Here is a 13,885-nt window from a genome sequence, read left to right on the forward strand (position 1 = left end):
GGAACCCACGGCTGTAATCACACTGTCAGCACGCATCCGTGCTCTGCAGGCGAACGTGGAGCCAGGCAGCCCTCCCCAGCCCTCAGGGCCCCCAGTGTTTCCCTGCCACCTGGGGGGGCAGACAGGGTGGATGAAGACCCTCAGCCCCACCCAGTTCCGGATAAAGGGCACCGAAGCCCAGAGAAGTGCAGTGAGCGGCCCAAGGCCACACAGGAGCAGGCGGAGCAAACTCCAGGGCTCTGGCCTCGGCTTTTCAGCCAGGCCCAGACACAGCATGGCTCCCTGCTCCCACGTGCGGGCTGTGGGTCACCGCAGTAAACAGTTTTGGGGGGTATTCTGAAGGTTTGTTTTGGATTAGAAAAAAGTAACACTTTTCCCCTTGACAACCCAAGTAAGACATTCTCACTGTAGATGAAAATAACAGGTGCGCGCGCGCATATACACACACACACACACACACACACATACACACACGAAAATAAAACTCACAGGTAATCCTAGTACCCAGAGGTAACCATTGTTCATTTTTTTTTGTGTATTTCCTCCCAAATGTTTTCCTGAACAAATCTATTTTTTTAAAAATGGGCTTTTATTTTTGCAGTAGCCTGGGGAGTGCGGAAGAGTGGATGGTCTCCCAGCACCCCATGCCCCAGGCCCAGGCAGGTGGGTGAGAGACTGCCCCAGGCTCAGGGGTTGATGTGGGAAGAAGATGCCAATCATCACAGACCCCGCCCCCAGCCCCGCCCCCTCCTGGGTCCTGCTCTGCCTGACTCCACGCCTCCACTCCAGGATTCTCTGCGCCCTGTCTCCCAGCACAAGTCCCACCGCCCTGCGCCCTGCGTGTGTGAAGGCAGGGCAGGCGGGGAGGGGCTCACCATGGCCAGCTCAGCCTCCAGCTCCTTCATCCGGTTGTCCTTGAGGTCCAGCTGGGAGCGCAGCGCCGTGGCGTGGTCCGTGGCCTCCTTGGCTTGGCGCCGGAGCTCCCACTTCTCCCGCTCCAGCAGGTCCTTCTCCTTGGCCAGAGCTTTGACGGCATCCTCGCTCTCCTGCGGGGGATGTGGGGGGAGAGCCCAAGGCGTCACCACGGGGAGTGCAGGGCCTCCTCATGGCCCAGACATACCCTGAGGGGCCCTGACCCCCGACCACAGAAGGCTCTGCGGTGGGAAGGCCCTGGGTTCGAGTCCCAGCCATGCCACAAACTACGGGGAGATGGGAACAGACACAAACCCTTGGCAGAGGCTCAGGAAACATTTTTCAATGACTCACTGAGCAAATGTTTGTCTCGGGGAAGTTGTTTGACTTCATCCAGTCTCGCTTTCTCTGTATTTAAAATGGGGGCGTGGGGGACCCAGCCGGCGTGGCTCAGTGGTTGAGTGTCGACCTAGGAACCAGGAGGCCACGGTTCGATTCCCGGTCAGGGCACCTGCCCAGGTTGCAGGCTCGATCCCCAGTGGGGGGCGTGCAGGAGGCAGCCAATGGATGATTCTCTCTCATCACTGAGGTTTCTCTCTCTCCTTCTCCCTTCCTCTCTGGAATCAATAATAAAATATTTCTGAAAAATGGGGGGAAGGGGCCAATACTATTTACTTCAAAGAATTGTTATAAAGATTGAGTTCATGTGAGGGAAACATTTAAACAGAGTCCGACAAACGTTAGGGTCAGTTGAGGGTCTGAGGCTTTGTTTTATTGTTTGGTAACATGTATGTGATAGAGAAGGAGACGCCTGCAGCCCTGTCTCCGTGGCTGCCGTGGGCCCTGCCACCCCCCCACAGGGTCACAGCCCTGATGACACAGGCTGGACCCCTCTGCACAGTTCCCGGCCAGGCACCTGGCCCTGCTCCGGGCTGGGCCCCTCGCAGGAGCTCCGCTGTGTCCGGAGCCAAGTTAGTATGCGGCCAAATCGGGGCCCAACCTCTGATGCCAAGAGCCCAGGTTCAGGATGGCAGGTGTCCTTCCCCAGAGGACGGTCCCCACAGGGGGCCCTGCCCAGCCACCTGGCCATGGCCTTCCCGTTCTCCACGTCAGGAGCTAACCTCCAGGTCTCTCCGTGGCCCGGGACCACGGAGAGGCGGCCATCCTGTCTCGTCTAACAACCCTGTCGCCCACAACTGGTGAACCAAGTTCCTCGGCTAGCCGACCATAAACTCCTACTCATCCCACAGAGCCCATCCCACAGAGCCCAGCTCACAGCCACTTCCTCTGTGACGCCTTCCAAGACGGTCTCCCTGTCTGCAGAAGTCCCTGCCGCCTCACCGGCGCTCCCGGCTCTCTGTTCACACACTCGTTATGGTGTCATGAATCAGACGCAGAGCTAACACTCACTGGATGCTCCCTGTGCGCCGGGCGCCATGCGGCGTGCTCTGCGCTCACCAACACAGACGTCCTCACACAGCTCCACAGTCTGCACCCTGTTCCTGAGATGCCCAGGGACACACACACGGGGAGCCAGGATCTGAACCTAGGCCAGCCTGTCTCCGGAGCCCCCACTGTCACCGACTCAGCCATCCTGTCGATGTGTGTTTGCCCTGACGCCACGGAGCCCTCAGCTAAGAGCTGTGCCTGTTTCAGCTCAGGGCCCGGGTCGGGCGAGACACGTTGGAGGCCTCCCCAGTGGGCACAGGCGACATGAGCAGAGTCTCTCCCAAGGGGGATGGGAGAGGCCACCCCTGGGCCGGGCGTGGGGAGAGCCGGTGTCCGGGGAGTGGAGGGCCCTGACCTTGCGGTGCTGCTCGTAGTTCCGGATGAAGTCCCGCAGCTGCTCCTCGCGGCTCTCCAGCGTGGCGTACAGCTGCTGCATCTGGCTCACCAGGTCCGTCTTCTCGCCCTTCAGGCGCTTCCGGTCGGCTTTCATGGCTGGGGGACAGAAGAGCGCGTTAGTCCTGGGATCCTGGTTGTCTGCCGGCCCCGAACGCTGAGGAGGGACCCTATTTTGACCCCCCAACCCCGGTTTTTAAATATATATTTTTATTGATTTCAGAGAGCAAGGGAGAGGGAGAGAGACTGAGAAACATCAATGATGAGAGAGAATCATTGATCAGCTGCCCCCTACTGGGGATCGAGCCTGCCACCTGGGCATGTGACCTTGACCAGAATGAACCTGGGACCCTTCAGTCAGCAGGCCGAGGCGCTATCCACTGGGCAAAACCAGCTAGGCCCTAGCTGCTAGGGCATCGATCCCTTTTTTAACAGATGAGGAAACAGGGTCCAGAGACATGAAGCTTCTCCCCCAAGCTCCCAGGTCACTCCGTGGCACTCTCAGGATTCGAACCCAGGCCTGTCTGTTGATAGAGTCCCTACTGTCACCTCTCAGTTTTATTGATCCAACGAGAGGGGCACGTTTTTGATGACCCATCTCTCCCTGCTCTGAACTGGCTGGTCCCCAATGTGAAGGAGCCGGAGGCCTGGGGAGCCTGGAACCGGTGGGGTGTGAGAACCAGAGGGAAGCGCCAGGGGGTGGCTCCGAGGGAGGCCACTGACCCACGCGAAGTGACCGCCGTGGCTTCCCGGGAGCCGTGGGCGGGCTCTCTGCGCCAGTGGAGAGAAGCGGCTGCCATCAGGTCTCATGGGCTCCCATGGGGGTCACCCCTCTGCCCCCCGGTTGGAAACGAACCCCCCTGGGCTCTGATGTACCTCCCTCAGCCTCACCTGGGTGGGAACCAGACTTACTCTCGGGACTGGAGCTTCGGGAGGGGATCTCCCCCTCGCAGCCCCGCTGGGCTTCCTTCCCTTTTGCCAAGTGGCTGTGGGGGGCGTGACGCTGCGGCCTCCACGGACCGCCCACTGTGCCAACCCCGCGCACGGTGCACGCGCTGCAGGAGCTGCGTGCTGCTGGCTGTTCCGCCATCGAAGAGGGCTGACACGAGCACACGTCTGCGCTGGGGGCCTCCGTGGGGGGTGGCGGCTATGACTGCGGGTTCCCTGAGCGCAAGGGCCAGGCCTCTGCCTTCAGATTAGTAGCTCTCCCCTCAGATGAGAGCAGGAGCCGCCCCCCTCCCCCCCCACTATTTGCTAAGCACCGTCTGTGTGCCAGGCTCCATGCCTGGAGGGGACAGGGCTGAGCAAGACAGGGTCCCCATCCTTTGGGTGGTGGCAGATCTGATCGAGGCGACAAGCCCCTATGCGCATGGGTGACCCGAGTCTCTGTCTACCCTCCTTCTTCCCAAGAGAACCCCGTGTTTGCTTGTGCCCAGTTACGACACAGCTTCCCAAGCTCCCTTGCAGCTGGAGGGGCACGTGTCCCAGTTCTGGCAACTGAGATCCACACAGATGTCTACTGGGCGATCCGCTGCGCTCTTTACAGAAAAGGTCACAGCATCTCCTTCCCATTGCCTTCCTGCTGGGAGCACGGGTGTGCGTTCGAGCACCAAGATAGAGACACAGGCTGAAACCGGGGGGCAGGCAGACAGACAGAAGGAGCCTGGACTGCTGGTGCATTACCCAGGCCAGAATTCATTAGAGCAGGAGAAAAAGAAACCCCCCTGTCTATGGGTTTCCCGTTACATGCAGCCCAGTGCACTCCTGCCACAAGGCAGGCGTGGGAAGTGCCATCACTCCTCCCACAAAGGGCTCTGCTGAGGTTCCGTCCCACAGGCTCTCCACTCTGGGCTCTGCCCACCACTGGGCTGTAGCCTGCCAGGCCGAGGACGAGAAACACGAGCGCTGGGTGTCTGGGCACGAGCGCCAAGGGAAGACCACCTGCCAACGCCGATAAGGCGCCTCTGGAACCACGGTGGGAACATAGAAGGCGCGGTGCTCCCGCCTGCCTGTCAGAAGCCACGTGTCCACCACCTGGTGGAGAAACTGCACGCAGAGGAGCAGGGCCTGGGAGCACGGGACCCTGCACCAGGGTGGGGTGGGGAGGGGTGGGGAAAGGGGTGTGGTCCCCACGGAGCCGGAATGACGTTACTGCCGCCTCCATCACATTGGGTGTCGCTACAGAGGGCGCTGCTATTGCAACTACTTAAGAAACAAGGTTTGGCAGGGAACCCCCCAAGAAATGACTTCAGCGACATGCGTACAGCCATGAGCACCACATAGCGACATGCACACCGCCATGAGCACCACAGAGTGACATGCACACGGCCATGAGCACCACAGCGACATGCACACAGCCATGAGCACCACACAGCGACATGCACACAGCCATGAGCACCACAGCGACATGCACACAGCCATGAGCACCACAGCGACATGCACACAGCCATGAGCACCACACAGCGACATGCACACAGCCATGAGCACCACAGAGTGACATGCACACCGCCATGATCACCACACAGCGACATGCACACAGCCATGAGCACCACAGAGTGACATGCACACCGCCATGAGCACCACACAGCGACATGCACACAGCCATGAGCACCACACAGCGACATGCACACAGCCATGAGCACCACACAGCGACATGCACACGGCCATGAGCACCACACAGCGACATGCACACAGCTATTAGCACCACACAGCGACATGCACACAGCCATGAGCACCACACAGCGACATGCACACAGCCATGAGCACCACACAGCGACATGCACACAGCTATTAGCACCACACAGCGACATGCACACGGCCATGAGCACCACACAGCGACATGCACACAGCCATGAGCACCACACAGCGACATGCACACAGCCATGAGCACCACACAGCGACATGCACACAGCCATGAGCACCACAGAGTGACATGCACACCGCCATGAGCACCACACAGTGACATGCACACAGCCATGGGCACCACACAGCGACATGCACACCGCCATGAGCACCACACAGCGACATGCACACAGCCATGAGCACCACAGAGTGACATGCACACAGCCATGAGCACCACACAGCGACATGCACACAGCCATGGGCACCACACAGCGACATGCACACAGCCCTGAGCACCACACAGCGACATGCATACAGCCATGAGCACCACACAGCGACATGCGTATGGCCATGAGCACCACAGAGTGACATGCACACAGCCATGAGCACCACAGAGTGACATGCACACAGCCATGAGCACCACAGAGTGACATGCACACAGCCATGAGCACCACACAGTGACATGCACACAGCCATGAGCACCACAGAGCGACATGCACACAGCCATGATCACCACAGCGACATGCACACAGCCATGATCACCACAGTGACATGCACACAGCCATGAGCACCACACAGCGACATGCACACAGGCATGAGCACCACACAGCGACATGCACACAGCCATGAGCATCACAGTGACATGCACACAGCCATGATCACCACACAGCGACATGCACACGGCCATGAGCACCACACAGTGACACGCACACAGCCATGAGCACCACAGTGACACGCACACGGCCATGAGCACCACAGTGACACGCACACGGCCATGAGCACCACAGCGACATGCACACCGCCATGAGTACTACATGCCTCCTTCCTTCCTTCGTCACAGGGATGCTTTTATTTCTCCTTTCAAACCGCTTTTGATGTTCTCCAAACATTCCTCACACTTGCTGAGGTCTGCAAGGCATGACCGGCCTCCGCTCGCCTTCCCAGCCATCGGCTTCGCCCAGGCGTGCCCCATTCCAGCAGCCAGGCCGGTGGAACCACTGCCATGGTGACGGGTCATGTCACGCCTGGCGGGCCCTGCGGGGTCACGGAAGGAGGCGAGCCTGGCCCCTGGGCGTGTGGGGACTCTGAGGTGGGAGGGAGGGCGTGTGCGGAGGGCCTATTCTAACTGGGAGGAGGCCGGATGCACGCACGAGATGAGGGGTGTGACCAGGGCCCAGCTGCAGCCCCACGTCGATGGTACTTGTTGGGGATGTCACTTCTCAGGCTTCTGAGGGGGCCTTGCCGCAGCAGAGTCGCCCAGATGTGGGGCAGCGTGGAGCGGCACCAGCACATATACCTTCTGCAAACGCCTGTCTTGGCGGGTGGTGACCAGAGAGAGCAGGGAGGTCTCTGCGCTGACCCTCTCCCCACGGGCAAAGCAGACCCTCCCTCCAAGGCCCAGGCAAGGAGGCCACAGCCGATACGCGAGGACAACAGAACAGGTAAACTCTGAGCTTTGGGGGCCTGGAAAGTGGGGTTTTCCAGGGTGCTTTTAGAGCACGAGGGGTTTCTCCTTGCCCCCCAGGGCAGTGCCTGCAGTGAGAACCTCGCTGGGGAGAGGGGACCAGGTTCTCACCTTCCCCTCTCTCAGCCCCCGTTTCCCCTCAGCATGAATGTGCTGGACTCGGAGAACTTCCTTTGGCTTCCGAGGTCCTAGGACACTCCACTCTGATGACCCCCGCCCCCACCCCCCCACCCCTCGGCCCTGCAACATGTCGATGGGTGGGGGGATGAGCATCGGACTGGGGTCAGGGGTGCTGGTTCTGTCCCGCCTCTGAGTCCCTGAGCTGTCACTTACCTCCCAGGCCTCAGCTTCCTAGCCATTAAGGTGATCCCCACGTGCCTGACACTTTTCAAGTCTCTTACGGATTTTTGTCGCCGAATTCTCACAACCACCTTACTAATTCATTCCATGTGACAGACAAGGAAGTGGCATCCATGGAGATTAAGGAACCCAGCCAAGTGGTGAGTGGCAGCGCCCACCTGGACCCAGGACCCACCCAGCCTGCTACCCTGCTGCCTCCAACCCCCAACCACCTCCGCACAGCCCGGTCAGCCTCACCTGCTCCTCGGAGCTGGTGCTGGGGGTGGGGCTGCACCTGCCTTACGGAGGAGGAAACTGAGGCACAGAGGGCTCCCTTACTCATCAAGACCCACACGACTCAAGCAGTGGACCTGGACTTGCATCCTGGACTCTGACCTTGAGTCCCTTTCACTCCTCCATCGACTCCATGAAAGCACAGCCAGCGGATGGCCCTGAGCTCACACCGTCACTCCCGCCAGGAGACGCTGTTCCTGCAGAGGCCACACCGTCCCAGGGGCTTCCTGAGGGTTCCATGAAGGCGGGTTGGCCTTCTTGTGCACACCCTATGGCTGCTCGGTGGCTGCTGGAAGGAGAGAGGTGTGTGTGTGTGTGTGTGTGTGTGTGTGTGTGTGGTCACCCCCTCTTGCTTACAGGATCCTCAGCCAGGCCCAGACACAGCCTCATTCCACACGGTCAGATCTCCATTAGTCTGGCCTCAGAAGACTGCAGGCTGGTCCAGGATGGTCCAAAGCTAAGAGCCCTTGTAAACATTCCCAGCTGGTGGATCCCAGACAAACCTAGACTCAGAGGTGGGGAGGGGTAGGCCTTGGTCTGAGGATGACAATCCTAGTATCTGCCAGCAGGGGGCTCCCCTTTCTCTTCCAGTCAACATTCCTGTCCAGTTAAGCCTTCAGCATCTACAGATTCTGGGAAAGGAGGGGTGGGAAGGTGGGAGCCAGAAAGGCCTGGCAAACCACTCGGAATAAACTCACCAAAATGGTCTTATGGCTCAACTTCTTTTTACAGACGGGGAAACTGAGGCCAAGAGAATATCTAGTATCACACAGTTAGTCGGTGCAGGTCTCCTGAACCTTAGGCCAACACAGCTGGCTTTAAAAGCACTGGTTTTGGAGTCTGCCTATCAAAGCCTCAGTTTCCTCATCTGTAAAATGGGGACTGACCGTATAGCCATTTCTGCTTGATACAGAACAGACTTGCACATCCCGAGTGAACTAGCAGGGGCAGACCTCGAGCACTTGGGGAGGAGGGAAGTTCAGAGAGACACACGTTCAGACACACAGGGCCCTGGGCTCCAGTCCAGTCTCTGCCCACCACCAGCTGGAGGGCCTGAGACACTGCACGGGACTCCTCTGAGCAAGTTCCCCAGCAGCCAAGGCTCCCTGTGGCGTCACCTGGCACCTCAATGCAGCAGGCGGTCATTCCATATTATCGTTTCTTCCCATCTTCCCACTCCCCAGACTCCCAGGCCTGACCTCAGGCCCCAGGAGGCCTCAGAATATACAGGTTGACTCCACCAACCCGACTGGCTGGAATGGGAGGAGAGGCCCAGGGCAAGGAGAAGGCAGGCACAGCCCAGGGAGGCACGTTCAACGCCCACAGACTTAGGGCCCCGGGACGGGCCTATATCAGTTTGTTGTTGTTGCTTTTCTGTTTGAAAGCTGGGCAAGGTGAGTTAAGAACAGGTTAGGGTTCAACCTACTTTACAAAGGTTAATAAGCAGGCTCTTGCCCCATCAGGTGGCACTCGGGTGACAGAGAACCCTACCAGGCACTTGGACAAGTGGCAGCCGCCAGGGGCAGCTGAGAAAACTGTACCCACAGAGCCTGGGTGGTCACAGGTCTGGCCTGGGGCGGCTCTGCTCCTCACGAATGGAAACCCCTTTTCTTCTCACCATCTGGTACAGCGGGTGGACCGCTCACATGGCCAGCAGGTGGCGGAACTGGCACTCGATGCCAGTACTTTGACATTCAAGCCCCTGATCTTCCCAGAATCCCCACAGCTGCTCTCCGAGTGCAGCCTAGAAAGCTAGGCAGCCTGACCTTTCTAACCTCCTGGCTAGGGGAGGAGAGACAGACACCAGGACCACGGGTTCTCGTTTTTCAATCCTGTGGCCATGCAGACATGACTAATCCACTAAGCGCTAGAGCAGCGGTTCTCAACCTGTGGGTCGCGACCCCTTTGGGGGTCGAATGACCCTCTCACAGGGGTCACCTAAGACCATCAGAAAAACACATATATAATTACATATTGTTTTTGTGATTAACCACTATGCTTTAATTATGTTCAATTTGTAACAATGGAAATACATCCTGCATATCAGATACTTACATTATGACTCATAACAGTAGCAACATTACAGTGATGAAGTAGCAACGAAAATAATTTTATGGTTAGGGGTCACCACAACGTGAGGAACTGTATTAAAGGGTCGCGGCATGAGGAAGGTTGAGAACCACTGCCCTAGAGGAATCTGGGTTGATTGGAGATGTCTGCCACGGCTAGGGGGCCAGCTCTGCCTCAGACCTACCAGAACTGGTACGTTTGAAAGTCTTGTCTGGTCAATGCTGTGCTAAACACCATTGCACTCCATGGAACCAAGGTCAACTCCATTTTACCAAAAGCGAGAAGCAATTCTCTCAGGCAGCGAAAAACCGGTGCATTCACGTCATGGTAAGCAAACTCCAACCTGCATGCCTAACGGTGAGAGAGCGGATGATCTTTCTCAACTGGGTCGAAGGCACGTGAAGGACCACTGGGTTTACTTACATGTTTTTAAGTTCATCCCTGCCCAGCAACACAAGCTTTTAGGGGGCAGGGCCTGGCCTGCCTTGTTCACTGCTATCTATTCAGCATCTCGACAGTGACAGGTACATAGTGAGTCCTCAGTAAACGCTGAACGACTGACTCGCACATGAGTGACTAAAGCCTCCGCTGGGTGTTTCCCAGTGTCACACAAACAAGCCATTCTCTCTCGCATCTTCAACAGAAAGCCGCCATTCTATCCCAGTTCGCTCTCCAGCTCGCATTCCATTTCTCTTCTTTTTGGAGCAAAAATGCATAGGAGGATTGTGTGCCCTTGCGCCTCCATCTCTCTCCTCCCATCCTTCCTGGCACTGTTCGGATTTCTCCATCACGGGCTCCAGGCCACCGACAACCTCTGGGCTGTGACCCTGCAGTCCTCATCTGTCGCGTTCCATCCGCACAGGTGACACCTTCTCTTGCCCTCCCGCCTGTTTTTTTCTCCGTCTCCTGCGGATCTGTCCTCATCTCTTTGCTGTCCTCTGCTCACGTCTGTCCTCTAAGCATTAGCCGTCTTAGTCCTTCTTTCCTTGCTGGGCTTGTCCAGCCTCCTAGCTTTTATTTTTTAAAAGGTGTTGTAAAATTGATTCTGAGAGAGAGAGGGAGAGCAAGAAACACTGATTGGTTGCCTCCTGCATGCTCCCCACTGGGGATTGAGCCCACACAGGGAATGGAACCCACCACCTTTCAGTGCACAGGACAATGCCCAACCAAGTGAGCCACACCAGCCAGGGCCAGCCTCCTAGCTTTAAATCCAGCCACATGCTGATGCCTCCCAGCTGGTCGTCTCCAGCCTGGCCTTCGCCCCTGAACTTCACCTCAGAGCCAAGCTCCACTAGGCATCTAACAGCATCTCCAACTTAATGTGTCTCAAAGTGAGTCCCTGACTAGTCCTCCAACAACCCAAAAGCTAAATTATTTTAATTTTTATGTCTTAAATGTCTTTTTGTTTTTCAATATTGGCCATTAATCTTACCGTCCAACCATGTCTGTGGGCCTCGCATGGGTGCTGGACCGCTGACCAGAGCGAGCGGGTGTCCACAGAAGAGGGAACAGAGGAGAGATCTGGGCTCAGACATGATTGGGGGACCAGGCTCTGCAGGCAGAGACCTGGGTTCGAAGCCCGGCCCCACCATTCACTGGCTGTGTGACCTTGGGGAAGTCCCTTAGCCTCTCTGTGCCCTTTCCCTCCTGTGTAAAGCGGGGGTAACAGTTTCGACTCCATTCTACTGTGGCGAGTGTGAAATGAGCACCAAAGCTCTCAACTGCGCCTGGCGATGCCTGCCTGCCGAGGGTTACCTTCTAAGCGACTCACAGTCAGTCCTCTCAGGGGGGACTGGGCAGTCTTGAGAGGAAATGGGCTCCCTGTTGGGGGCCACAAGACCACTGGGTGCAAGGCTGGGCAGGGGTGATGGCAGGAGGGGTAATGAATGCCTTTACCAACCATCTGGAGAGGCTTTGCCTCCAGCATAGATGCCCAGCAGCTCCCCAGGGAAAAACCTCAGATGGACGCGTGAGGGCCCAGGAGGGGAGCAGACACCTGAAGATACAGTGTAAGAGGAGCCGTGGGGGCAGCGGGGGCCCTCTGCAGCTGTTCACGGTCCCGATGGGGGTGGGGCTGCTGTCACTGTGGCCCATCCCTCAGCCCTGGATCCCTCAGAGCTCACCTGGAAGCCCCAAGTGGCCGCCCAGGGAGCCGGGCCCACTTCCTGCCAAGGGAAACTAGAGGGCCGGAGGGAATGGGGGCGGGTGTGTGTGTTTGTTTTCCAGCCTCTGAGGGCGAGTCCAGGAAAAGTCCTCCTTCCTCCGAATCACCACGACAAACAGTGGCAGGGGATGGGCCCAGGCCACTGACATTCCCCAGACTGGGGCGGGGAGGGAAGGAGATTTCTGGAAAAGAAGCATCGGCCACAGCCCACGCCCCACACAATGAGGACTATTTTTAAAGGCTCGCATTTGTGCGTGAGGTCATTCTCAGGCACGACGATGGCGCAGGCGTGGCCCCAGAGGAAGAGGAGGAGTGGGGAAGGCAGTGGGTGGTAGCCAGGGAGTCGGGACACCAGGGTGCAGGCCTGGGGGGACTCACACGTCCTCTCTGGGTCTTGGTGCCATGCCCTCAAGATGGTCCATCAGACCCGTGGAACCCTCAGGAAGCTGCCCCGAGCACCCAGGGATGTGGGGCCTGGTCTCCAACGGAGGCCCAGCAGGGCTGGCTGTTCCAGGGGGGATGCAGGCGGCGACTGTGGCTCATCAGGCGCTTCCCAGGTCGGCTCAGGAGACGGCCTCAGACCCTCAAGGTTCAGGCCTGGAGCTGACGGTGTGGGCTCTCACCCAGCTTTGCCACACCCTGGCGTTGTGACCTGCAGCGAACCCACGATCCCAGGCTTCGGCAGTGCTGCCAAACCCTAGAGACCCCGGCCACCGCCATGCCCGGCAAATGGCAGGTTCTCGCTGCCACCCGGGCCAGGCCCTGAGCTACCTGACACCATCCCTTCAGCTGGCAAGCCTGGAAGCGCACTGTAATTAAGAGCTCTATACAATATTTAGACCGCCATGCCCAGATGTATTGGTGATTGTACATTTAAATGTGAATGAGTGTAATTAGATGAAAGATTAGCCAGGCCTGTCACTAACTAAATATGCACGTAGGACTGAGAAGTTCTTGGACTGTGAAATTCTATGTGTGAGCAGACGTACACACGTAGGCTTCTCAGATGGGCTTCGATTTGTATTATTGGGGAAAAAGCTCAAAGGGTTGCCAGGAAAAAGGAAGGGTAAAGGGAGTTTGCAGATGGGGGAAAGGCAGTGGGGCCAGAGGGGAGGATCTCAAAGACTCCATGGAGTCCTTGGAAATCAAGTGAGGTAGTGTCTGTACAAATTTGCATGCCTCCACGGATGGAGAACTCACTACTCTTCGGAGCAGCTGGTTTCAGCTCCGTTCATCACAGCCCAGAGGCAGGCTTATGGGAATGGTTTACAGGGGTGGTCCTGGGGTCTTCCCCAGAATATGAAGTTTACATTCAATTATGCAAAACCAATGAGATCACAGTATCTGTAAAAGTTGCTTTAAAACATCATCTGGTGGGTCATGAACGAGATGAGCAGGATTTTGCTACTAGGCCTTATGGTTAACTCAACTGCAGGCTGACTGTGAGCTGGGCACTGAGCAGCTGCTGAGAGTCTGGGCCAACAAGACAGACAGGTTTTTTGTTTTGTTTTTTAAATATAATTTATTGATTTTTCCAGAGAGGAAGGGAGAGGGATAGAGAGTTAGAAACATCAATGAGAGAGAAACATCGATCACCTGCCTCCTGCACACCTCCCACTGGGAATGTGCCCGCAACCCAGGTACATGCCCTTGACCGGAATTGAACCTGGGACCCTTCAGTCCGCAGGCCGACGCTCTATCCACTGAGCCAAACCAGTTAGGGAGACAGACAGGTTTTTATCTTGATGGAGCCAAGGTAAAAGGGCTGGAGGTGCAGCAGGTGTGGGGGCGCGGGCCCTTGTGCAGAAGAGCCTGATTTTATCTGGAGGGCAAGAGTGAGCTCTAGGCACACAGAGCATCGGGAAGCCACATTCTCCCTGACAAGTGATTAACTGGCACTATGGGCTATACATCAGTCTCTCATGAGTTTCACTCATGTGAGTTTGTCATGAGAAATC

The 13,885-nt window shown here is 57.3% G+C and overlaps 1 protein-coding gene across 5 annotated transcripts in view; it reads right to left on the reverse strand.

Moving 5' to 3' along the window:
• KAZN (kazrin, periplakin interacting protein) overlaps nucleotides 1-13,885 on the reverse strand; it is a gene marked incomplete at its 5' end in the record, with an annotated part of 789,243 nt that overhangs the window by 38,588 nt on the left and 736,770 nt on the right. For all 5 annotated transcript variants that reach the window (XM_081085625.1, XM_081085626.1, XM_081085628.1 and 2 more), the window contains 2 exons: nucleotides 876-1,046; nucleotides 2,717-2,853. In XM_081085625.1, the coding sequence (XP_080941751.1) occupies nucleotides 876-1,046; nucleotides 2,717-2,853 (308 nt within the window). The remainder of the gene's footprint in view (nucleotides 1-875; nucleotides 1,047-2,716; nucleotides 2,854-13,885) is intronic.

Source organism: Myotis nattereri, assembly GCF_964212035.1.
Source record: "Myotis nattereri genome assembly, chromosome: 3".
In the NCBI taxonomy this organism is placed as follows: Eukaryota; Metazoa; Chordata; class Mammalia; order Chiroptera; family Vespertilionidae; genus Myotis; species Myotis nattereri.